The following is a 27,822-nucleotide window of genomic DNA, read 5'->3' on the forward strand; positions in this document are numbered from 1 at the left end:
TTTATATTCTTATTTCTGCGAGATCCATCTTAATATTGTTTTTCCATCTGCGCCAAGGTCTTCCTAATGGTCGTTTTCCGGTTGGTCTTCCAGTTAAGACTTTGAAAGCGTTCCTACTTTCTTCCATCTTGGCTACATGCCCTGCCCACCTACGCCTCCTAGACTTGATGACCCTAACTATGTTTGGTAAACCTTATAAATTATGTAGTTCCTCTTATGAAGTTTCCGCCATTCTCCATTACCGTTTCTCTTGGGTCCGAATATTCGTCTCAGGATCTTGTTCGCAAATACTTTCAGTCTATGTTCTTCCTTCAGAGTAAGCGACTATATTTCACAACCATAAAAAACAATAGGCATGATTATCGTTTTATATATTTTAAGCTTCAAATTCCTCGACAGAATTCGCGACGACAAGAGATTTTGAACTGAATAATAACACGAATTCCCTGCTTTTAGTCGACATTTAATTTCTTTGTGAATATGGTTTTCGTCTGTTAATATTCATCCTAGATATCTGAAAGTATCCACTTTATCAAAAGTATTAATTGATATTTTAACGCATCCATAATTTACCGTATTACGATCCCGACGAACTTCGATATATTTAGCTTTCTCTGCATTTCTTTCTATTGTTCTCGTATCATCTTCTATTAAATTTACATCATCAGCATACGCCATAACTTGATGGTCATAACCTATTCAACTCTAAGCCCTTGTTGTTATCTTTGATTTTCCTTACAACATACTCCAGGACAAAGTTGAATAATAATGGCCACAACACATCTTGTTTCATGATGCATATATAGTTTCATACTGCTAGTTTCAAAATAAAATAAATATACTCTCAATTTTGACCTACAAAGGCTTAATAAATTTTAGACAAGCTAATACTATATTTATTTATAATAGTATAGTTAGAAGGCTCCTATCTTGTCTATCCATCAACCATAATACACCATGTATAAATTGCATTTGCAATTACCGAACACAATTTAAGGTACTCATAATACATAAAACGAACTATTTGAAGGGAAAAAAAGTGTCTCGATAGTATCAACATACCAGCGTATTGAAATTTCATAATACATAGTAGCTGATCTTGAGTTGCATTATTACCAGAACCAAACATTTTTTTAGAAATTTTTGCACTATTTGGAGAGATGATGCGTTTCGAATTTCATAAGGGAGGCAGGGGATATTATTATTATTATTATTAGGCATATCATTAAAATCCAATAATCACATTTTGTAGTATGGAACAGTATTTATACAACTTACAAAATAAAAGAAAAATCTGTGCAGTTGAATTTTATTCCACTAAGATTTAAAACTAACTGCTACTGAGTTTGTTTCCACTCTATAGTGATGATTTTCACAAGCGCCAAGTGTATCATAACACCGGTCGCGTAGATATAATGGCCCTTATTAACTAACACTCATCGATTCTGTGCCCGGAAATCCTAATAGGGTGTTTATATTTCTGGTATGATTTCAGCAACCAATTCTCTTGCCTTCGACAGCCAAACACTGATAAAAAGCTTGGGCATTGGTGAATGTTCGTGTTAGAAAAAAGCCACCGAACATCAGCCTTTGCTAGGATGGTAACATAACGGTGCTTTCTGAAGCTAAATGCACGCATAATTGTTACTTACAGAAACTTTGAAGATGGAAAAAGTGTCATTATTTCTTATCATTTATAATTGAGCAGCCCGGGTGAACATAATAGTAAGCACTACTCCCGGTGAAATGGGTTGTGATCGAATCACAGAAGAGTATGTAAGTAGTTTAATTTCGGGTACCTGCAGATGGCAGGGGAAGCTTGTTTGGTTTTGTATTATCGCACTGAATTCCATAAGAATGGCTAAACTTCTTTTCCTGTTTACTCGAAAGTTAGAAGATGTGATACACCATTATATTCGCCCAAGTCGTTTACTTATCTGAATAGTACAAGCAGTTGCACTCCCAAATATAATCTTAATCTTGTGTATTCATTAATCTTTCTAATGGCTTCTTACCATTCTTAACATTTTGGTCATCAAAGAACTCTTTACAATTAATACCGAACTAATCTTAATCGTAATTCTATTATTAGTTCTTGCCTAATTCTTTTAAATAAGTTGTCCTCGATCTTAAATTCTATCATAATTATAACTTTCCTATTTTCTTGTGTTAAAAGTCAACGTTTGTTTTACTTAAATGGGCGTCATCATGTTTGAAAAAAGTGGTAATTATTTCATTGACTTTATTTCTGTCAATATTGACAAACATGTTATTAATCTAAGATTGTTTCTTAAACTGCTACTTATTCCATATTTGCAAGTGTTGGGTGTCTTATCGTTAGGGAAAGGGAAAGGAAACAACTATAGATACAATACGTTAGTTAACATTGTATACAGTATATAAATAAACCAGTTTCTTCCAACAAAATAAAGTAAGATACATACGAACGAATGACACATTTTACCACCACTCAAGTACGTTTTATTCAGTTTTCCCAAAAACTACACATAAGAATTCATCCGCAAGCATACTACTCTGTTCAACTTGATATGATTTATCAGATAATATTTTAGATACGGAGAAACCAGGCCGGTAGCCAGCCCCAAAAATGTAAGGGGGGCGGTAGAAGTTAGGGGAGCCCGATCCAACCATATTATAGTTCATCAGCATATTATAGTTCTTTTGTAAGCTACCGTGAAAATTTTAGGGACGCCAGCAAAAATTTAGAGGGGCCCGGACCCCCCTTGGATACGGGCCTGGGGGGAAACTAAAATCTAAGACTTAATGATAATTTTAGGCAATCTCATTAACCAACTGGTGTATTGTAGTCTTGCTAGCGTCATAATAAAGAGCTTTCATGAAGGTATATTTCGGCATCAGTTTCACCTCAATAAATATCATGATTATCGTACAGCAAAGGTTAGATTACAAAGAAATTCTTATTAGGTTTACAAAGAAATTCCTTTTTTCTTCATTTTCTCAAAAAATACGCATGAGCACACTCATGCATACTATTTTGTTCAGCTCAGTAAGACCTATCGTTTGGTATATGTCTCGTCTTTGGATATTTATTTTTCGGGTTAAACGCTAACAATTGTAGAATTTGTCTTCTCGTGAGCGTTGATTGTTTTGATTTGATCTAAATTTAAGTTTAGCGTCCTTTCATTAACGAGGCTACATGAGACTTGAACTTACAGCTTACCGTGGGATCCGCTGGGATTCAAACCCGGGTCTCCCTTGCCAAAGGTGCATATGTTGATCGCTTACTCACGAGGGAGCTCTCTCGTGTACAGCGTGATTCAAAGTGAGGTGAACGATTACAACTCCTTATAACTTTTTTATTAATCATCCAAATAGCTTCAAATCTTACAGTTAAATGCTAAAACTCTCCAAGTTTTTGTGGTAAAAAATGAAAATAGTACATCACAAATGTTCTATGTGGGCCCCCTTTGTTACCCTGCATACATCTATTTGGTATTCCAATTCCGCCCAGACCCGTTTCAACATGTTTGCATCAACAGTTTGCATTGCAGCAGTGATGCGCTCTTTCAGTTCATTCACATCTTGGGGGTAGAGGAGGTTTGTAGACAATGTCTTTTAGATGTCCCCACAGAAAAAAATCGCAGGGGGTTAAGTCCGGTAATCTTGGTGGCCAACGTAGAGCTGATGATCACTTTTACCTGACCGCCCAATCCAGCGGTGTGGCAGTCTGTTGTTGAGGAAATTTCTGACATTGTGATGAAAGTGACATGGAGCTCCATCCAACTGATAGATGAAGTTTGCACTGTCATGTTCGAGCTGTGGCATAAGCCACGTAGTAAGCATTTGTAGAAATTTTTGTCCAGTCACAGTTCCTTCGTCAAAGAAGTACGGACCATAAACTTTTGAAGATGAAATTGCACAAAACACGTTCGTCTTCGGTGAATCACGCACAATTTTACAGATTTGGTGAGGCTTCTCAGTTCCCCAAATGCGAACATTTTGTTTATTCACTCTTCCTGTCACATGGAACGTAGCCTCATCACTGAAACAAAGTTTGCCCAAAAAGTCATCATCAACACTGCACAACTCTTGAAATGACTCACAAAAAGTCTTGCGACACGTGTGATCATTAGGTGTTAAGTGTTGTAACAACTGCACTCGATACGGATACATCTTTAAATGTTTACGCACTACATGTCAAACAGTTGTTTGAGGCATTTGAAGCTGTTTGCTAACTCTCCTTGTTGACTTTTGTGGGCTGCGTTGAAAACTGGTTCGAACCCTTTCGACATCTGTCTCAGAAGCGAACGGCCTACCGGGCTATTTTTCTTTATAAATGCATCCCGTTCTGTTGAATTTGTCATACCACTTACGTATGGAGTTCTTTGATGGTGGATCTTTTACGAAATTTTGTGCGGAACTCGCGTTGAACACTAACAACAGACCAACAATCGTGAAACTGTAAAACGCAAAATGCTCTCTCTGCACCACAGGCAGCCATCTTGGAACTAATCACTCTGCCACCTAGCGGATAAATTTTAAACTACTACGCTCGTTCCAAACAAAACTTGAGGATAATATTGAAAGTGTTTCCATAGAGATTCCATTGTTGATAGAGTATCATCACTTATAGAACGTTTCCTTATCGTTCACATCGTTTTGAATCACGCTGTATATTGAAAAAAGCCATGCGGATGCAAATAGCTGCAACGTAGACATTAGATTATCTAACATAGCAAGAATTGTGTAGTATGAGTAGCCGGGCACCAACTTCAATAGTGATATGGCTGTTCAAGAAACAGACTAAATGGCGTAGTGGCTAACGCATCCGCACGATAAAACGGAGACCTATGGTCAATTCTCGGTCCACTTGTGCACTTCTTTACTCTTTGTATCACTGAATTCGCAGCAAAGAGGAAATAATGTGTCATAAAACTGGTTGTTTTTTTCACTTATCATATATAAAATCATCAAACCACGTCCTCTTCTCTAGTCCAGTGGCTTGCGCATGTGCCTTTGGAGTATGTGGTCCCAGGTTTGATTCTCGGTGAAAAAGTATACACAAGATTAATTTCAGAATCATTCACTTTCATTAACCATCTGTCTCCTTTAGCCTAAAAGGCAACAACCATGGGACGTTAAACTAAAAAATTTCATTTCATTTCAAAAATGCTTTCAATTACGTCACAATTTTCAATCAACACAGAAAATTATGTCCTTTGTCGTAATCGAATCCAGGCCAAGCTACATGGAAATAGTAAACACAAGATTTATTTTATTTCAGTCTTTTAGTGTATAACTTATCAAGATATGTTATTATTTCTATCACTTATATATATATATATATATATATATATATATATATATATATATATATATATATATATACGTACATATATTTCGGTTGATTAATTCGTGCCGTTCATTTTCAGGATTTTTTTTTGGGGGGGGGGGGCAATGTCAGTGTTGATGCCAGTACTGTGGATTACATTAAATTGTAGCTGTATCACCAGTAATATGTAGCACTATTTGTAGTTTAGCGAGGGCTAATCAACGTTTCTTTTTCAGGGTCTGAAGGGTGAAGTATCACATTCAAAGAAGCGTCATCTCCGACAGGTTCTCCTGCACAAGTTCAATAAAGCTTCTAGTGTTTATCCGCCACTTTTCTCTCACGTATTGTTACTGAAGATTAAAAAAAAGAGTGTACGCACGTACTTGAAGCAAAGAGAGCAATGGGTGAGCCCGTACAGAGAGGCAACACCACGCCGTAAACAACATTTTCATCCTTAAAAAAAAAAAAAAAAAAAAAAAAAAAAAAAAAAAAAAAAAAAAAAAAAAAAACATGTTATGTGTCTGGTGGCACGTAATCGTACCATCATTCCTGCTGTATACTATGTTATACTGTACTGTATACCTGAACTTCAACATATTAATGTAGGAGTTCAAGAAAAAAGGCCGAATAGAAGACATCACATCATCATCCACATGAAGCCTTTGGTGTGGAAAGCCCGGGTTCGATTCCCGGCGGGAGCTCATATGGCTCGGATTCCATGTTAATCAGTAGGTCCACGTCTCATATAACCTCGCTGCTGAAAAGGGACGTAGAACTCAAAAATCAATCAATCATCCACATGGAAATGCTGACCATATGTGGTACACAAAACAACCGTTGCCATTTAGCTCTTTCAAGGGAGGTTCTTCCTCATATGGCATATACCCAGATCTGGCTTCTACAGATTAGAATCTTTTCGGCCCCTGTCGAATGCATTCCGTAACACATCCTTCAAAAACTATGAATAGCTGCAAAATATCATTAATGACTTGTTATACATCAAGCCACCGAGATTTTTCCCTAAAGGCATTCAACAATTGCCTAAACGTTTGGAACAGACTGTGAAAACAATGCAAGAATACATCAGTGATCAATTGTGTGATAATTTCAGCCTTCAAACAAGAAAAGTATCCATTGATTCCAAACTACACGAATTAATGCATTAACCAAATACACATATAAAAACCTCCATAAGTCCACATTCAATCTAATTGTACAGTAGCGACATACAAAAATAGTCATAATTTCCCTTGCCTCAATATTGCCGAATTAGGTAAGTCTATGTTATTTCTAGTATTCTAAAACTTACCTCGTGTCCTTTGGATTAGGGTTTTTGTACCTCAGATCTTTTACATTGACTGGTTCTTGGTTTTCGTCCAGCAACACTTCAAAATCTGAAACAACAATATAAATACTATTACATTCTAGGCTAAAAATTGATCACTAAATAAATATATAAATACATAAATAACGATATATTTAATAATGTAGCACGTCTAAAGTCCATCCATTTTCAATAATTTTACGGTTTTATTCAATGACTTTGTTAACTGATTTGCAATTTAACACCCTTTTATTTTAAAAAAATGAAATAAAATCTTCAAGTTTAACGTCCCACGGTTATGCCGGTTAGGCTAAATGAGACGGTGATAATGAGAAATGAGTGAAATGGTGGAATGAAGAAAGTGGGAGGAAACGGGAGAACCCCGAAAAATCTTTAAGTTTTACGTCCCACGGTTATGCCGGTTAGGCTAAAGGAGACGGTGATGATGAGTAATGAATGAAATGGTGGAATGAAGAAAGTGGGAGGAAACGGGAGAACCCCGAGAAAACCCACGCACACGGTGTTTGTCCACCACAAAGTTCACTTGGCGGGGGCTGGGATCGAACCCGGGACCCCAAGCACCAGAGGTGAACGCTCTACCACTGAGCCACCGCGGCCCCAGGGAGAACCCCGAGAAAACCCACAAGCGCGATGTTTGTCCACCACAAAGTCCACACGGCGCGAGCTGGGATCGAACCAGGGCCTTTTATTTTAGTAATAGAGACTGAGGACCATGCGTTTTCTTCCAATATTATACAATACTCACTGGTATTGTACAAAAATTGAAGTTAAAAACTTTAACATCTGTCCAAAATATAAGTTGCTTTTTAATACAGTATTTTTAACATACTAACACTATGATTTTAGAAAATTGCAAGGTTTAATGCCGTAGAGACAAAAGCTCACTATTTGATGATATCCTATCTTAATCCAAATGCCAATAATAATAGCAACAGCATGTTCGGGAGTTTTAAATTTTCAAATCAAGTAATAAGTCCAAAATTTGCGCCGTTCATTTACATAAACGAAGACACCATGTTGTATACAATAAAGGAAAATGTAACCCAATTATTTAGGATTAAAGATGAACAAAATAATAATTGTAATACTCACTTGAACTAATCTTGGTATACATGTGTAATTGTAATTGTATATAAGTAATTGTCAAAATCTGAATTATGAAACTGTAAAAATAAAACTGGTTATATCTTGTAAAAAATAAATAAATAAAAATTCAGTGGCGGTACGTTTCTATAGCGGTTCGCAACATTTTAATTTTAGTAGCTCCAGTCTAAAGACGCTTAGTCAACACAGAAAAGTATCCTCTTCTGATAATTAAGTCCAGGACCACCCACGTACGTTAACCATACCACTTCAAGAAAACATTACATTATGAAGAAATCGTGACCAAATTGATTCTATGGGAGGACACCCACCAATTTTATCATGTAATCTGTTTCACCACAGCCGTATAACTAAGACTTACCTCTGAAAAATATTCGTCTCACAGATATTTACATGCAGCCACACGGAGGACCGCGATGGCTCGGTGGTACAGCTATCATCTCTAGTGTATGGGGTGCCTGGTTCGATTCCAGCCTGCGCCATATAGATTTTGTGGTGGACGAACACCGTGTGCATGAGTCTTCTTGGGGTTCTCTAGTTTCCTCCTGCTTTCGTCAATCCACCATTATCATCCATTTTATCACGGTTTTCCTTAGTTCTGGTGCCTAATCGTTGGATGTTAAACTCAAAAAGAATGAAGAAAACATGCAGCCACATTTTGAAATACATTAAAACTGGAATGAGACGCAGTACACGTTTAAATCGTTTCTTGACGTAAATACACAATCAGTATCACTTAAACGAATTTAAAAAGTCAATCAGATAAAACAACATAAACAAATGTGTTACAGTAAATTTCCTAGGCTTCATCCACCATCCTCCTCGCCAGTAAGTAACAGAATTAATATACACATTACTCATTTCTTGATATCTATCCATCATGTCATCATACTTTTAATGACGTCAGTATACAAATTGCAAGGGCATTTAGATATGTATCAACCAACGCTATTCATTTCGTAAAACAGTTTTCACCGTAGTAGAAGATAATATAGAAGGCTGCAATCATACGATATTAGATCACGGAAAGAAACCTTGAAAACAGTATGCCAGTTTTCGATAAAAAAAAACACTCCTATGTATTTAAGCACAAAAATATACAGGACAAAAATATGCACATTTGAATATAACACAGCGAGAAAAAAGACGCATGGTCGTAACAATTGTTTCCTATCGTAAAAGACGATCCGAATACAGTGTCGATCATTAACCAAGAAGCTCGTCTTGCAGAATCAAAACTGAATCCTCAAGTCACATTCAAAGCATATAAATGAAGATCGATCATGTATCCCAAGTATAAAATACCTTAAGAGCTATACTATTTTGAACAGAGTTAAAACAAATAAATAAATAATAAAAAAAAAAGATTATTCTTATCGCACATTTTGGACATGAGAGCCACAGCATACCTTTTCAGAGCTTCTGTGGTCTCTTTATCGATGTATTTTCTACCACCTTATTGAACATTGAAACATGGTTATATTATATAGATTCTGTTCCCCCGCAAAAAAAAAAACATATGCTTCAATAGAAAACCTTTGTAAAGAGAGGTAAAGTTAGTTCAATCTACGCTTTGCGAAGAAAGAAAAAAAAATAATAAAATAACGCTGATGGAAAGTACCGTATTTTTCTGAATCCAAGACAAGATTTTTTTGCCGCAATTTCATGCCCTAAAAATAGGATTGTCATCATGCTTTTGCGAGATATGACAGAATTTTTCTTTACTGAACAGAATCACGAGCTTCCATTAAGTTCTAACTTTATCCATTTTTTCGAATACATTTTAACCTTAAATGTTCGCAGATTCGCCGGACCCTTTCAGTGATGAAGTTTAAGGAAGGTCGGTATTTGATTTGATTTTTAGGTAGTTTTTAGTGTGTTCTGAAAATAATGTTACATCCAGTATGCGCTTAACTTTTTTGTAATCCTTTGCTCAGAAAATAGGAGGTCGTCTTGAACTTAGAAATATCCGTTAGTTATAAGCCAGTAATGTATTTCACATTCTGAAGTAAACATTTTCTTCTGAAATCAGATAAGTATATTATATATCCAAAAAGTGCAACATACTGTAACAATGATAGTGGAAACTACTGATTTAATTTATAAGGAGAAGCGTTGCACTGACATTTTTCTACGTATGTGAAGTGCGATGCGATACACTGATTACACCATTAACCAAAAATTATTTTCGGAGAATGTGAATTGAATTAAGGTTTTGTATTTAAGCATTCGTTTCTACAGATGGACAAAACCTATAACCATGTTTCAGTGTGCAGTCTGGCGATAGAAAAGATACATTGATAAAGAGACCAGAGAAGTCCTGAAGTCCTATGTTGTAATTCTCATGTCCAGGGTGCAAAGTAAGGTTATTTTTTTCTAATATTAAATATGCACCCAATAGCTTCCAGAAATAAATAAAATAGAACAAAGACCAGTTTTCAACATGAAGTTCGACTATGTAATTAATTAATTATAGGAGTCAAATAATGAACATTTTCTACAAAGTTATATAAAATACATATCTATCAAACGATATTATAATCCAACATTTCCCTTGTTTTCTTGAAATTTTGCAAGAAATCATGTTAAATCCCACAAGATTTTTTAAAAAAACAATTCCAGAATTTGAAGTAAACAATCTGGCCTATAGAATGTAGCGTCTCTTTCTTTTCCGCAAGACTGCGTACTTTAAATTGAGAAAAACAAAAAGTTATTTTATTAAGGTATTCTTGCTCTTATGAAATTAAGCCCACCTTCTTCTGCATATCTATTCGACAGTAGACGAACAGAATCACAAATAATTTGAAATCACATGCAAAGAACATATTTTTAAACTATCTGGATATCTATATAAATCAAAATGAAAGGTGACTATGTTTGTGAGTGAATAACTCTTGAACCACGTGACCGATCTCGATCAACTTTTCAACATAGATGAAGTTCGGGCCTGGGATAGTTTTTATCATTTCACTTTGACGGTGCAACTTAAGGGAGGGGGCGGGACAAGATAAATAGAAATGATCGAAAATGGCCGATATTAGTGTCGAATCCATAATTCTCGGGGTCGCTCAGACAAAGAGTGACATTTCCGATGCCGTTTAAATCCAAATTCAGCCCCGCAACTCCATTCAGCCCCATATACATAAAAATGATAAAAAATGACCGATATTAGTGTGTAATAGTAAAAAGTGACCAACGGAATATATTACTAATTTTTCTTGTTTTAACCGAGCGAAGTGGGAAATTGACGCTATTAATATATAAAAGAAAAAATGGTCTTATGTGTGATCGAATAACCAGAAAACGTTTGAACCGTTTGAAATGATTGTTTGGACATAGTTATAAACTACCTCGAACTAGGTTTTTATCACATTACTTCGATTAAAATTCGCATCATAAGGGGCAAGCGGCGGTCATAATTTATGCGAAAAATTGAGTATCTCATGAGCCCGTGTAGTTGTAACGATGAAACTTGGCATATAAACTCCTCATTAAAAATAAACGAAACGTATTGCTCCGTTTTTGATAATTTCCGTTTTAAGGGGATAAGGGGGGTAAGATTGTTTTAAATCTTTTTTTTTTTAATCTATGAATTAAAAAATCACATTATTTTGGTTAAAAGAGAAATAAAATTAGATATTTCTGACCATTCTGGGACATTAATCAAATGTAAGTCTCAAACTCAGATCTTAATCTGTCCAATGGTACGTAATGCAAATTTAACAAAGCATATAGTTTTTTTGATTATAGTTAATGGGTCAAAAATTTTGAAATGTACTGATTTAATAATTTCTTATTGTACAGGAGACTTGAGGAGAAAGCTTGAATCCTTTTAACATACACTCACAATTTTTACTTCAGAACTATACATATTGTGGTAATACATATAGTTTTCTTTTTTCTTTCTTTTTTTTTAAAAAAAAAAAAGTACTGAGACGTTTACCATATATATATAACGGGCTGAACCGTTTGAAGTGATTTTTTTGAATAGTTAAACATACCTCAAACTAAGTTTTCACCATCATTTTGATCAAAATACGTATCTAAATGGGGGAGGAAGATTAAAATTACTGGCTGAAAAAAAAAAAATAGTATCTCAGGAGCCTCTAAAGTTAGGAAAATGAAACTTGGTATATAAACTTCTCATTAGAAATAATTGGATCCGTGTCTCAATGTTCTCAATAATACCGTTTCTGAGGGAGAAGGGAGAAATTTCAATAAATTTTTCCTCCATATTCAAATCAACGTGGTCTGTCTCATCATCACGGGAAAATGGTGAACCGTTTAGAATGAATTTTTGACCATACCCGGGCTTAGACCGGATTTTTATCTTTTTACTTTTAGCAAAACGAGTATCCTCAAGGGGAAGAGGTTCAAAACTTATGACAAAAACATATGTCTCACGCATTCAAGTTAGGATATGGAACTCGGCTTATAAAATTCTTATTGTAGATCAGTTGATATGTGTTCCAGGATTATCAAAAATTCTTCCTCTAAATGCTGAACATTTCTGTAATATTTTAATGTTCTATTCAGAAAATGAGGAGGACAGGATTGAATCGTTTAAAATGAATTCTTAAACACAGCTTGGGTTGTCCTGGGTATTTATTATTAGCTCTGCACTTGGGATATGGAAGGCGTATTCTAAGGGAGTGGAAAAGCGGGTTTAAAATACGCCTTTCATACATTTGTCATAAATCTATTCTTCCCGTGCTAAGAACGGACATTTTACCTTGCTGTTTATATTGTAAATGGGAAGAAAAATGAAAAATATAATTATAATGAAAAGACCATTTTTGAAAAAAAAAAAAAAAAAAAAAAAACCACTTCACTACTAAAAGAGCGCAGATATGTATACGTCATATAATAAAAGAAACTTGAAACTCCTGTAGTTTACCAGTTAAGAAAGGAATATCATTTAAATTGTATTCTGTTTTATAGAACTATGAAGTACAAGTGATTTATATTTAAAAAGTCAAAATAAATAAATAAAAAATAGCTTTTTGAAAAAAAAATCATGATTTTTTCCAACCGTGAAGAGTGCATTATGAATTATTTTTTTCTTCATTTGTCTGTTGTTTGAGATCGCATCACGCGAAAACGGTTAAAAGTTTAAAATTAATTTAGGTACATAATACCTACCTCAAGCTAGGACTTTACCTTGTCACTTTGATTCGATGGGGTATCCTATGGAGAGTATAGGAGATAAAAAGATTATGTGAAAAATTTCCTATCTCATGAGCAGTTTAAGCTAGGAACATGAAACCAGAATTATATACTCCTGATTTAAAATTATGGACACATCCCAATATTTTTGAAATTTACGTTCAAGGAGAGAGGAAAGGGGAGCATTTTCTATTCTTTTTCGCCGCACTGATAATATCGTTCGTTGTTGGCAAAACGCCTGAATAGTTCGCAATGGATTCTGCAACGTAGCTAGCACCTACCTCGAGCTAGGTTTTTTTTTTTTTTTTTAATCATGTCACTTCGATTCAAGATTGTATCCTAGCAGGGTGAGGAGATCAAAAAGTTAGGATGAAGAAAAACTCGCTAAATAATTTCTCATTAAAACTAAACGGATATGTGTTTTAGCGTTACTAAAATTTCGGTTTTAAGGGAGGGGCAGTTTCTATAATTGTTTTTGTCATACTGAAATCCAGGTTGCGCATGATGAGAAAACGGTGACCCCCTTGAAAATAATTTTGGAACATACGTTATTACCTACCTCAAGCTGGGTCTTTATCATGTTGCATTGATTAAAAGGTGTACCCTAACAGGGTAAGGGGATTCAAAAATAGACTATCTTATGAGTTTTTATTATACTTTTCATAAACCTATTTCTCCCCGTGTGAAGAACGTGCATTTCAGATAGTTTATGAAGAAACTGAAAAGATATTTACCTTGGTTTACTGTACCCTGTTAAAGACTAACTCAAAACAAAATAATATTAAACGTCAAATTTTCCCTGCCAGCTATCCACTGGCATGACCCAGTTAAGGAAGATAAATAGATAAATGAATGAATAAATAAAAATAGTGAGAATAGGGTATACGAGAGTTAATTTCTATTCTCGGCACAACTCCACCCCAATCTACCTTCGTACTTCTAACGACAAAAATAATAAATTAATTAAACCCTCTCACAATTGATCAAACTCAAAACTTGCTTAAGCCCTACAGAATTGGCTATCGGACGTTAGATTTAATTTTAAACAACTTAAATTAGATTTTCAAACATGCAGCATTATAGGAGAAATAAAAAAAATGACACCCATAGTGTGTTTTTGTTTCGGGTATCGGCACAGTAGGTTCGTCATCGATTGGATGATTTCTTTCTAACGAAACAAATAAAACAAAACAAAAGAAGGTAATTAATTAATTAATAAAAGTAGCTCAATTCTTTGATGATAATTACTTTGAAGACACATGGCGCGAGTATAATGGCGAATACAATGGCATTCCATAACATTTGGACTCGTGCTATTGTTAAAAGTGATCACAATGAAGTTTTGTTTACTAGCAATGATCTTACGATTCTCATACTACATTATCAGTTATTTCTAGAACTCACCTTAAACTTTGTGTTCAATGTTGCATAGTTATGACGTAAACTATTTACAGTGACGTACACTATCTACACTTCCAAGACGGAACTATACCACAAGAGCACTGTACGGTACAATCACTTTGCATTCCATGCATACTACTACTACTACAGTTGACCTCTGCAGTCCAGTCATTTTATCGTATCAGACGAATGTGTCTTATTCTACACGAACCAATCAAAACACACGCTAACAGCACATATTTTGTTACGAACGATGTTATCTAATTAATGCTAAAATTAGTCAATACTTTGGCATTAAAAGCCAATTATTTTGAAACGTGCGTGATAGAACTAAACCAGCAAAATTATATCATCTTTGTATATTTTCATACACACGCTACTCTTGACGCAAATACGTGGACGCAGATGACATACTTTAACTGAATAATTCTAGCTGTTAGTTTTCCAGTGTATACGAATAAACTGCCATATATTTTAGAGCGAATCACCTTGCTTTCCACTAGCGTGTTACGTAACAAGGAACAAAAATATTTCATGTGGACATTATGTACTTAAACCTTAACTTATTATCAAATTTCCGACACATGAAACCCAGAAACCTGAGACTTTGTTCTAATACTCTTAAACATTAGTGATCATAAGTAGAATTCATAAGAATCTTGCTATCTGTGACCTCTAAGGTGGGCGAAGAAACGCCATTCACCATATCGCCGATTCTCAACCTAAGATTTTCTTGTAAAGTTTAACTCCTAAAGGAAAAAGCAGTTAAAAGGCTTTTACAATATTAATTACATGTTTCGTTGGACATAAAAAACCATAAAGGCTTGGAAAATAGGATCTATCGGACGTTTTGTTACAGAATACACAGATCTGTGTCTCACACACATAAGTTTGCTAATATTTTAATAAGTGCAGAATATTTCACTTAGTCCTTGTGTCTTTTTTTAAGTAGAACGATTATGTCACATTTGAAACAAACAACAAACTCTATTGATTAAGGAATTCGTAATTTCATTACAAGAGCCTAACACTGGATTCTTCCCTATAACTCTAACGAGTAAAAATACCAACTTCCCTGTGACCCTTTTTTATATTATTCACTCAGCATATTCTTGGTTAACCAAAGATCTTTTCCGCAGACTAGCCAATAAATCCTACGATTTCCCATTTTCATGCGAGAGTCACGTGTCTTGTCTAACTTAACTACACAGTTCTGCATTTCACACTTGAAAGCCCATTCAGCTCGCAGTCACTATCCTCAATGGTGCTACAATTCGCTCATGCTTGCGTTCACTATACTCAACGGGTCTTAAGTCGCTCATGCTTGCGCTCACTAACCTTATTGGGCTCGCTGTCAATATCTTCTTTTAATGGGACTATAGCGCTTTATGCTTGTGCCCACTAACTTCATTTGGCTCACTGATACTATCCTGAATGGGGCTACGCTTTATGATCGTGCTCACTAACTTCATTGGACTCAATCATTATCCTGAATGGGGTTACAACACTTCATGCATGTGCTCACTACCCTTATTCAGCTCGCAGTTACTATCCTCAATCGTGCTATAATTCGCTCATGCTTACGTTCACTATACTCAACGGGTCTTAAGTCGCTCATGCTTGCGCTCACTAACTTTATTGGGCTCGCTGTCAATATTTTCTTTCAATGGGACTATAGCGCTTTATGCTCGTGCTCACTAACTTCATTCCACTCAATCATTATCCTGAATGGGGTTACAACGCTTTATGCATGTGCTCACTACCCTCATTGGGCTCGTAGTCACTATCCTCAATGGTGCTACAACTTACTCATTCTTGCGCTCTCTCATCATTGGAATTGCTCTCACTAATTTCAATCGAGATACAATTCGCTCAATCTCATTGGGACTCAAGCTGAATTATTGAGCTCGATCAGATTAAACTTCAGAGCCAAGTTCGCGAGTTTGAATATCTGTGTTCTATTGTAGTATTTCCGGGTAGTGTTCTGTTTCATTATGGAAAAAAAAAAGTAGTTGTAATGAACTTACATGGAAAACGTAATAGATAAGTAAACGTAAAAGGAAAGAATAAAACCATTCTGATCTCACTTTGCAATACTTCATATTCGCTTCGTTGTCCGTACTCTGGCACTGTTATCAGTGTCGGCTGCTTACCCACTATGCTGCCATCTAGTGAACCGAAACTACAACGATGTGCCCACTCAGAGCGTGACACATTATACAGCATCAGAAAGCTACTAGAACATATCTTGAAACGTATTTCGGTGTGTGTTCTGTTTGCACGGTTTAAATGAGGCCGAAATCAAATAAATGAAACGATTCGTGTCACACTTAGAGAAGTTTATGTGGTGTGAAAATTTACAGACAGATAATGTATAGAATTTAGAATGTTATAAATTATAGAGTTATTAAATTTAATATTCTTTTGTAGAGTAATTTGTAGTTATATATTTTTCTCCCTTCAAAGTTGTACTTTGACTTGGACTTTATGGATGGTCACTTCCCTCTAAATTAAAAAGAGAACCGCAATTGCATACTTTCTTATATTACATTTTATTTTGTAAAGAACTAAAAATCTTTATTCTTTTGTATGTATATCCGAATCATCAAAACGGTTCGATTTTAGATAAGAGGTTTGGTCAAGTCTATTCCAGACTGAACATATTATATGCCCATAGTCGCTTCTACAGTCACTTAATGTTAACTTCGTTACCGCAAATTGTAACATTTAATACTTACAATAATTGGATTTTTAACTTTTAAAATTAGTGAATTGGTCCTGATAATAACGCAATGTAAATTGATGCTGCTGATAGTATACTACTTGCTGGATTAGTGAACTGTTTTGTCATGAAAGGTTATATATGATAATTTACGATTTGTTCTATTCCCAGTCATAGATAAGGCTAACTCGAATCGAATCCGAAATTTCTATTCAGTGGCCTATTCATCATCAGATAATGTTAGAAACTTGATTTTTTCTGCTGCAACATTCTCTGAATATTGCTGACTTTAACTGTCCGTTTCCTTTAGCGTACAGAGCATAACCATACGTTAAACATTTCATTTTTCATGATTTACTGGAAACGTTCGTAACAGGACTTTAATTCCATTACACTGTGTTAGATATAAACAACACCATTATTTACCAATGTGGAAAGACGCACTTTGTAACAATAAAAACAGAAAATGCGACCCTTTTGCGTTTATTGGATTTGAGTTTCAGTAACATGTTACCTTTTTCAGATCAAAATATGTGGCCCTGCGTAGCGTAGTCAGTAACGCTCTCGTTTTTGGTGCAAGTGGTCTCAGGTTCGATTTCCGGTGAAAACATTAGGTCAGAAAGATGCAAGAGCTTTTTCAGACCAGTCATTCGGAGTGATGTTTCTCCTGGGATTTCCTCATTCATACCAGGCAAATACCGGAATGGTATCTATCATACCAGTCCCAGGCCGACTTCCCTCTTTCTCCCCTGATAAGTGCTCATCGAGGAACGCCATCTCTCATACTTGGCGGGCTTCAGGCCATAGATGCTGACGATGTCCAGAAATACGTATAAATAAATAAATAAGTTAAATCAAACGCTGGCTCTATCATACGTGCAACACGTGCATTTGCACGTGATGGGAAGTTTCGAGAGGCGGAAAAATCTGTCATAATTATATTGTTTAAAAATAAATATTTCTTGTTGGAAACACACTTCATGATGATGGTAATTAAATTTACTAAGTTGACCTTCTATTCGAACACTACATTCACAAATCATATTTAGGTCGCATTAGTTTAAGGTCACATGGACAGTGCTAAACCAAATGGTCAAACAAATTCCAGCATGAGTTGCTTGATTGTTGTCAAATACAAGGACTACATTTTCGAACAGTAGCGAACATGTTTCATTTAGTTAGTTACCAAAGTTTTGATTTGAAAACTAGTCTTGTCTTTGACACAAACAAGTTTCTTATCATTGAAGGTGGAAACAAGTTATTTTAAAATTTTTAACAGATATAAAGGGAAAATCATTAAATAAAGATTCACTGCACGGGCGACAAATCGCCTAGGGCCGGCCCTGGTTAGATCCAAATATGTGTACGATTAAAAATGTGTCATACTCCTACAGTATTCTAATGTATTAATTTTAATGTCTTGTAATTTTTGCATGATCCTATTTATTGTGATACATCCTATTGATTACGAGGTACTAATTCAATACAGTCACTGTAATTTCATAAAGATCTTGAGAAATAAAATAACGCAGAATACTATTTGCAAGGCACAATTTTTGTCCTAATTTAAGTACTACGTAATGTTCTAAATACTACAATGATGACAAATCATAGGTTTAGTGATAATAAAATTCGGTTGTTTTGTAGTAAATTGTTACGCACATTTCGGTAAAAAACTTAATATCTGACTACTGTAAACTTTTACATCATAATCAAACGGACTTTATAACAAATAGGGTTATACGGAAAACTACAAGAAGACGGAAATAAATTAAAATGATATAAAAGAACGTTGCACCTTATAAGCTTGCAAAAATCTGAATCCGAATAAGATTCGGATGAAACTTACTAAAACTGAAAGATAATACTGAAACTGTAATGCAATTACTGTAGAAAAGACGCACCTGTGATCAATAATTTCTTTCCTTTTCATCGATTATCCAAATTATCACTTTTTCAACAACAAAACAGAAATAAATTTAGCTTACCTATGTTATAAAAGTACGGAGAGTATCCATTGACTTTCACGAACTCTCTTCCTCCAACTATAGCGATGAGTCTCTCTAGAACATTTGCTTGAAATTCAGTCAACGACGAGGATTCTGCAAACAGACAATAATTTATGCAATCGTTCACACAAGTAAACTTTGCGAGAGGCTAACAATCAATCTATAGCTAAGAGTCATTCGCAGTTAATATACATGCTACTTTCTTCATCATCATCTTATTATTTTACCTTTTCGTTTTGAAATAACTGTAAACCAAAAGGGATCATAGGCAGGGTGTCTACTACAGTAAAATTCCAAACGAAATTTCGTGAATTTATCATGACCCTTTCTTTCCCAAACCATAAAATTTAGTTAACATTCTCCAGAGCAATTTTGAGTGCGAACTGTGCCGAATTTTCATGCATGCGATATAAGCGTGCTTTCCTTATAGCGTCTAAAGCCGACCAAAGACCAAAGTGAATTTTGAGATTTTATAGAACAAAATTTTCCAGTGTATACTTATATTTCTACAAATAACAAAAATCATGACCCAAAAGCTAAATTTCGTGACTTTTTCTTGACTTTCATGACCGTTTTCTGATTTCGTGACTTTTTCATGACTTCCGTGACCGATAGACACCTTGATAGAGATAGCCTGAACGCTTCGATGAGAAGGGTGTGGTGGTGTTGTTACTACTACTAGTATTACTACCACCACAATACTACTACTGCTACCACCACCACCACCACCACTATCATCATCATCATAATCATCATCTCTTCCTCCTTCCTATTGCGTTTTGTGCAATATATGTTCATTTCTTTCTCTGACAGTGGCCTGATCCACATAAACATGTCTCCCAATTCCTTCTTACTCAGACTGAAATTAAAGATCTGAAATTCTGTTTCCCCACTCTTTGTTCATCTCCCTGCCTTCCCCCTCACCTGTGCAATAAGTATACATATATTCTACCAATTTACATCTTCTAAACATTTGGAAATGATATACCGTCATACATAGAAATTAGCGCTCCACACACAGAGATGGTTGCAGTTCCAAGACTTGAGAAACCTGAAATCCTTTCCGTCTCATATTTTAAGAAATATTCAATGGAATAAGTTACGACCCACCCACACCAACCACCTTTTGATACGTAATTGAAAGAGAATATTAAAATTTAGAGAAATAGTGACTTAGAACATCAGAGGTATTATAAAATAAAAGGATGGGATTTACGAAAACATAGCATGAGTCACAGTATCAGGTGTAATTTGTAAAAGTAGTGGTAGTAGCTTCATGAGATAGGAACGCCAGTGCTGCGAAATACATGAACATATTGCAAGTTGGATTGTAACCCTCTCGTGAAGCAGGCACGCAATTCACGGCAGACAGGGCTCCATATGGTACGGCAAAAGTTGGTCACCCGCTGGAAGTCGCAAAATTGGGTACAAACTCAACCGTGGAAAGGATACTTTACGGAGATTAATTCTACAACTAAAATTTCATAAAAGTTCTTAGAGACCCGTGAGCAAACAACAGTATTTGATACTCTCTGTGACGAATGGTACCACTTATCACAAGATGTCATCGATGGCTTACTGAATACCATACCACGAAACGTTACCTGCTACCGAAGGAACGCCACCAAATATAAACCATAGCACTACAAACTTCTATGCATTGATAAGTAACACTGACTACAGCATCATTTTTGAATGTATACGAATTTGTATGTCAGGGAAGTGTACTCCTCTATAGGAACGAAATCAATGAAATTCACATCGAAGCAGTATGATTGTGCTCAAAATCGAACTCCGGACTTTGTCTTAACATGTCGATGAGTTAATCATGGTGTAACCGAACCTGTCCCTATATCAACTCTCTTTTTTGAATTTGGACCCAAACAAGATAACGTAAGAAATAAAAATTCGGAGTTTCCTTCACTTCTCATATAACACTCCTATGAAAACTGTACTCAAGTCTTTAACAACTAAATGAACTCAAGGGACGAATGTATTCAACAGGCGGTGACTATATTGAACATACAACTTTGTCAGTACGTAACCCAATTTTGGTCTCACTCTGCACTTTAAAAGATAAAATGAGTTATATGTAATTAAATGGATAATACCTTTGGAGGCAATTTCTTCGCAGTATTTCTTATGAAACCATGGAATATCTGCTTCTGGGAAGTCCAAGCACACAGTCCGATTCAGCTCCATTAACGTATGTCGTACTCGTTGAGGATATGAAGCCTACAAAATACATGAGTAAAAAGTTAATATATAGTAAAACCTGTCTAGATTAGGCACTTTCGGTTCTATTGAAAAATGGACATTTTACAGAAAAATACGGGTATTTTCACACAACCACACAAAACTATTATAATACAGGAGTATACAAAATAGTGTGAACAACCTTTAAAAACACCACTACTGTGTTACCACTGTTATTGTGCATAAGAAGCTGCGGACTGCAATCATCAGTTCTTTTTATTTTCTCTCTCTTTTTCGTTGGGCCGCGGTGGCTCAGTGGTAGAGCGTTCACCTCTGGTGCATGGGGTCCCGGGTTCAAACCCTGCTCCCGCCAAGTGAACTTTGTGGTGGACAAACACCGTGTGCGTGGGTTTTCTCGGGGTTCTCCCGTTTCCTCCCACTTTCTTCATTCCACCATTTCATTCATTTCTCATAATCAGCGTCTCCTTTAACCTAGCCGGCATAACCGTGGGACGTAAAACTCAAAGATTTCATTTCATTTCTCTTTTTCGTTTTTATATGAACCATGCTCAACCGTTATCTGTTGTTAGTTCACTGGGGTTATGCCTGTTATGCTAAGGGAGGCGGGTGATTATGGCAAGTGAATGATTTGGTGGAATGAGGAAGTGGGAGGAAACGGGAGTACCCCAAGAAAACCACAGACACGATGTTGTCCATCACAAATTTACTTGGCTGGGGATCGAACGAAGGGCCCGACGTACCACAGGCATGCGCTCTACCACTGATCCCAAATGAGAGACTAGCGTTAAGCTGCAAGAGTCTACAAATCACCGTCGAATTTGTTTTTCATTGGATAACCTCCATACAAAAATGGGTACCCATTTTCTTTACATAAATATAGTAAAGCGAATAATATGAGATTAGTTCATTAAAAGACTATCAATTAAAAGTTAACATTTAAATATTATCCCGTATTACAGCGTATATTCTAATTAACATTCATTCATGCGTTACCTCATGATAAGGATTACTTATGATAAATACTCACCTTGGAGTAGCAAGCAGATACCTCATCATCAAGTTGCTCAAGAAAGCCAATAGCAAATATATAATGAATAAGAGAATCTGGAAGGTGATGGAAGAAAGCAAGTGCTAACGCAGATTGTAGAAGAGGCAAACCGGCTAATTTCTCCTTCTCTCTGAAAAGAAGGAAGTTTATTTAACATAATTAGAAAGAAGAAGAAGAAAAAACTACTTGCTAACTAACTCACTCACTCTATGGTCTATGGGATCCGGAGGTTCAATGCCGCGTTCACAAAATCTCTCCATTCATTTCTATCCTTAGCCAACTGGACCCAGCTTCTACTTTGTATTCCTGTTGCTGCGAGATCAATCTTACTATTGTCCTCCCGTCTGCACCTAGGTCTTCCTAATGGATGTTTTCCGATTGGATTTCCAGTTAAAACTTTGAAAGCGTTCCTACTTCCTTCCATTCTAGCTACATGAGCCTGCCCACCTGAGCCTCCTAGATTTGATGACACTAGCAATGTTTGGTAAACGATATAAATTATGTAGTTCCTTGAAATGAAGTTTCCGCCATTCACCATTCCCGTTCCTCTTGGGTCCGAATATTCGTCTTAGGATCTTGTGCTCGAATTCTTTCAGTCTACGTTCTTCCTTTAAAGTAAGCGACCATGTTTCGCAACCATAGAGAACAACAGGCATAATTTTCGTTTTATGTATTTTAAGCTTCAAATTACTCGACAAAATTCGCGACGACAAAAGGTTTTGAACTGAACAATATCACGTGTATTTAAAAACCTACTTGTTAATATATCAACACACTTTTAAGATATTTCCCGGAAGTATACATACAAACAACGAAGCTAAAGTGAAGATAATAACGCAAAGAATATTCTGAAAACATAAACAGAACGAACATTTAGTTATATAAACAACTCATACATTGTGTGCATGATCCAATTCTCCAATTCCAAAGCTACAACAAAATTCCGAAGATGCCTACTTTGTGCGCGATTAAGTAAATGTGTACTTATATTGTGTCAATAAAGTTACAACAAAATTCCGAAGATGGCTACTTTGAACGCGATTAAGTAAATGTGTACTTATATTGAGTCAATAAAGTTACAACAAAATTCCGAAGATAGCTACTTTGAACGCGATTAAGTAAATGTGTACTTATATTGAGTCAATAATGTTACAACAAAATTCCGAAGATGCCTATTTTGAAGGCGATTAAGGGAATGTGTGCTTATATTGTTGCAATAAAGAGCTACGTCAACATTCCTGGAACTTTTTGACTGTTCTAGTATATTTACATACACATATGGATATATAAGTACGAGTTACTTAATTGCATTTGCAAGATTTGTATTGTACTGTTGTATTAACTATCCATTCTATACAAATCCTGACTATAATAATAATAATTATTATTATAAATCATAGTTCTTACTATCCGATTGTATCATAAACACAGAACGAATCAAGTTATACTCACCTGTCTATAACCTGCGATAATGCTGAGAACAATTGTGCTCCTCGTTCCGGGTTGTACCCCAAATAATAGTATAGGAACGTTAATCTTGCCGCTGTATCACCAATTAAATATTCACTATTCTCTACAACATATTCCGCTATCCTGTCGACAATACGTGGCACTAAACAGTTCATGTTTATTAAATTTGCCGCGATATCCCGCACATGCCTTGAGGACAGAGGCTCTTCATTATTTTCGTATCCACTCACAAGTAAGCCATATAATTCAGTATTTGGAGCACCTTTTCTACTCGCATACGATCGCATAATTCCATTCAGTTCAGAAATTTTCTGGCTTTTCTTCAGTTGTTCTAAACCGCAATTGTTCAACACTTGATTTACTATAACTAACTGGTCATGAAATGACCGCCGAGGGTTTCGACGATGTAAATTCATAGCGATTTCCACACCCCTTGATATCAAAATACAATCTACTATTGAAAATTGTGGCGCCATTTGTTTCATCCTTGTTAACAAATATGCCGGAATGTCTTGCTTACAATATGCAATTATAAAACCAAATATTCTCGCAAATTTAAATGGAATCATGCCTTCGACACCATCCGCTTTTTCCAAGAGCCACGCAATCATATGTTCCTCAAATTTATGATGTCTGTAAGTGCCACCGAGATTGTTGTTGAAATGCATGTATTTATGACAAATTTTCAGCAAACTATATCTGTCTTTCGGTTTGGATAAGTTTTGAAGGGTTTTATCCCAAAATATGTTGCATAAATTGATGTCAGATGTTTTCAAATAGCGGAGGACTTTAAACATGAGAGGCATTGAAAAAGATAAGTCTGTGCTTTTGATGTACGTCGAAGCTAACTGCTCAAATATTTGACGCTGCTTAAACGACGAGTATGAAGCAACACAAGATAACAGATCAATCCTGGGCAACGGTTCTTCTTCTTCTTGTAGAAGTTTACTACTATGTTGTTGAATTTCGTCCAAAAGCTCTGAAGGTTCCAGAAGCCCTAGGGAAATTCTGTGAAGCACTAATAGATCAAGAACTCGTAGATCTTGGACGTGACCCTTCAACAAAAGAATCACCTTTCGTGTCAAGGAAAAAGTGTCAGAAGACCAGGACGGAACAGTCAGAAATGTGGCTACTTTAACAATTGTTTTGGGATCGGCACCAGTCAGTATATTATCTTCAATACATTTTTCTACTTTATTCATATACAATTCAAGAACCGACTTCGAAACCAATTGTTGTGCATTCAGTAAACATATAGACAATAATCGTAGATCCTCACTAGACGAACATTTCTCTATATGTTCTACCAGAACAGGTAACATCTTTTGTAACGCTGTGATGGTCCATAATCCCTGATCTTGTACCGCCACAGCAAAACGCGACAATGACGTAAGTGGCAACAAGTCAATTCGTTTATGACACTCAGTAACGATTTTCTGCATAACTGGATGCCGTAAATGGACTCCAATTTTAACCAGGTACAGCAAAGTACATGCTAAGGCGTCCGGTGACATTTTCGAGTAATTTTCATCCACTTTCTGCAACAGAAATTTAAAATCTTCATGGTTTCTCACTTGGTTTACGTATTCTTTAACAAATTTATATTTAGAGTCCATGTCTTGCTCCGCATGGTATTTAACAAATATTTTTTGCAACGTCCATAATACAATTACAGCCTGACTCACATGACATTCATTTAAATTAGCACTATTCTTCTTTATGACGTCAAATACTTGCTGTAACGACGCTGCCTCGTTCAGTTGGAGAAGAATCGCGTCTTTTGAGTCAGGATACAATGCATGAGTCAACGAGTCTGAGTCATCTATGTAAGTATACCGACTATACTCGGATGGTGTCATTTCATCACTGTCACTATCATCTTCCTCACCAGCTGTTGAACTTTCATGAAAGGAGTTTCTGATCGTTAATACTGCATTATGACTAGTGAGAGTAATATTTTCAATTTGTGGTGAGTATTGGGTAACACTGAGCACTGTTCGCCGTGGAAGTTCACTGTGACTACAACTTGTTCCTCCAGCAAAACAGCAAATGGAACTTCGCGCGACTGCTGAACAAGTGGCCAAAGTTCGATTTGCATGTCTCAGCAGTGTACCCCATGGTGCCATGAGGTGATTCGTCATTCTTCACTCCTGCAAAGACACAGAAATATTTACGCATTAATTCTATACAGGTATTTAAAATTTTATTAAGAAGAAGCTATATAGAGCAATTTTTTATGAGAAATATTAGTAGGAAGCAAGAAAGTACAGCGTAACCATAAAAATTCTAAAATACTTTAAAGTAGTATTATGTCGTTTTGGATAATTTTATTTAAATGAAATTTGTCACATTTGAAAGAAAAACTCAAAATATTTTTGTGCATGTCAACAATGGACATCAATGTCAATAATGGATTTGATCAAAGAAGACAGAAAAAGTAAATTCTCTCATGTTTACTTTGTGATTAGTCGATATGGGTTCATTGTTGGATATTTAGCAGGCAATTGCTGTTTCTGCTGGAAGTTACTTGGGAAGCTTGTAGGTTTTCTGTACTCTTATGCCATAATGTGCTAACGTAAATTTTATTTTCTTTCGTTGTGTTGTGTTATTAAAGAATACATTTTAAGGAGTTATGGCGACCTCACAAGAACGAATTTAGTGCGTTTTGGAACATCACAGCACGCAAAGTCTGGTGCAGGTTTAGCGTGCTTTTAGGTGAAAGTTTCAACATCAGGCTCCTACACACACCTCAATTTTGAAGTGGTATCGTGATTTTTTGGATCGTATCTGCATATGTCATCAAAGGAAACGCAATTCAGGGAGATACGTATGTTGGAGTGTGTGTGGCGTGAATGGGAATATCATCTTGATGTCTGCATCACCACTCGTGGGGCCCACTTTCATGTCTATGAAATTTAGTAAAAAAAATATTTAAGTTTATCTTTCGAATGTGATCAATTTCATTTAAATACGATTATCCAAAGCGATATAATATCACTTTATGATAGTGACCACTTTATAGAAGAAAGAATATATGGACACGCTGTATTTTGGCATACAGTTTAATTTTATGACCGTCACTAGAAACAATGTAAAATTTAGGTAAAATTTATCTTTCTACCTCCTTCTGAACATTTCCACAGCACCACACGCTATTAAATCTACTGGGTACAAGTGAAGTTCAGAGAATCCATCATAAACATTTACGAAAAATTAATACTCTTGTATAATAATGTAATAACAATCTATGCAATCCTGAATAATATGTGACAAATATGAAACTAAATATGTGCTCGTGAGGTCTATGCAAGTCTCAGGAACATTAATTTCGTGCAAGTAAGAGCTGGTATCGTAAAATTTTAATTATCACCAGGAAGTAATTAAGATATGATGATGACATTTTGTTAGTGCCATGTTTGGTTCTTATGTGCGTGACTTTAAGGAAATAAGCTCCTAATGATTGTTTTTTTTTTTCCACACTGTGTGCCAAACGTGACCAAAGTGCAAGATGGATAAGATTGAGGCTCGCAGTGTGATAAAGTTCCTGCATTTAAAGGGTAATAATGCCAGACAAATTCATGACGAGATGAAGGCTGTGTATAGCGATGATTGTCCATCTTATAACACTATTGGAAAATGGAAATTCCAAACTAGTCATATATTCTTCACAGGCGATCCAAGACCTGGAAGAACATCCCTGAGGGACGATGCGGCCACTGTGAAGAAAATGGAGTGTTTAATTCTCGAAGACAAACGTATAACCATCCAAACGATTATGAGTGAGACTGGTCTGTTATGGTAGTGTTTGGAAAATTATCCATGACGAACTTCACATGTCTAAGGTATCTTCACACTGGGCCGACACTTTCTCAGAAGCAAGCACGGCGTGACCTTTCCCAACAGATGTTAACGCTGTTAGAAGAGGATTTTTTCAGGCGTCTAGTAATCATGGATGAAACATGGATATATAAGTATAATCAAGAGATCAAAACCATGAGCATGCAGTGGAACTATGCTGATTCCTCT

At 35.8% G+C, this 27,822-nt stretch overlaps 1 protein-coding gene across 5 annotated transcripts in view; it reads right to left on the reverse strand.

Annotated features, from left to right (window-relative positions):
• Window positions 1-27,822, reverse strand: part of LOC145670434 (FAST kinase domain-containing protein 1, mitochondrial-like) — a 48,885-nt gene that overhangs the window by 13,670 nt on the left and 7,393 nt on the right. For 4 of the 5 annotated variants that reach the window (XM_081739107.1, XM_081739105.1, XM_081739108.1 and 1 more), the window contains exons 2-6: window positions 23,779-25,946; window positions 22,306-22,456; window positions 21,173-21,296; window positions 19,041-19,154; window positions 6,624-6,708 (exon numbers count right to left, since the gene is read on the reverse strand). In XM_081739107.1, coding sequence (XP_081595233.1) covers window positions 6,624-6,708; window positions 19,041-19,154; window positions 21,173-21,296; window positions 22,306-22,456; window positions 23,779-25,937 — 2,633 coding nt within the window. In that variant the 5' untranslated portion in view covers window positions 25,938-25,946. The remainder of the gene's footprint in view (window positions 1-6,623; window positions 6,709-19,040; window positions 19,155-21,172; window positions 21,297-22,305; window positions 22,457-23,778; window positions 25,947-27,822) is intronic. The other variant, XM_081739109.1, reaches the window with a different exon arrangement.

This window comes from Thermobia domestica, chromosome 14, assembly GCF_964235325.1.
Source record: "Thermobia domestica chromosome 14, izTheDome1.hap1.1, whole genome shotgun sequence".
NCBI classification, from domain to species: domain Eukaryota; kingdom Metazoa; phylum Arthropoda; class Insecta; order Zygentoma; family Lepismatidae; genus Thermobia; species Thermobia domestica.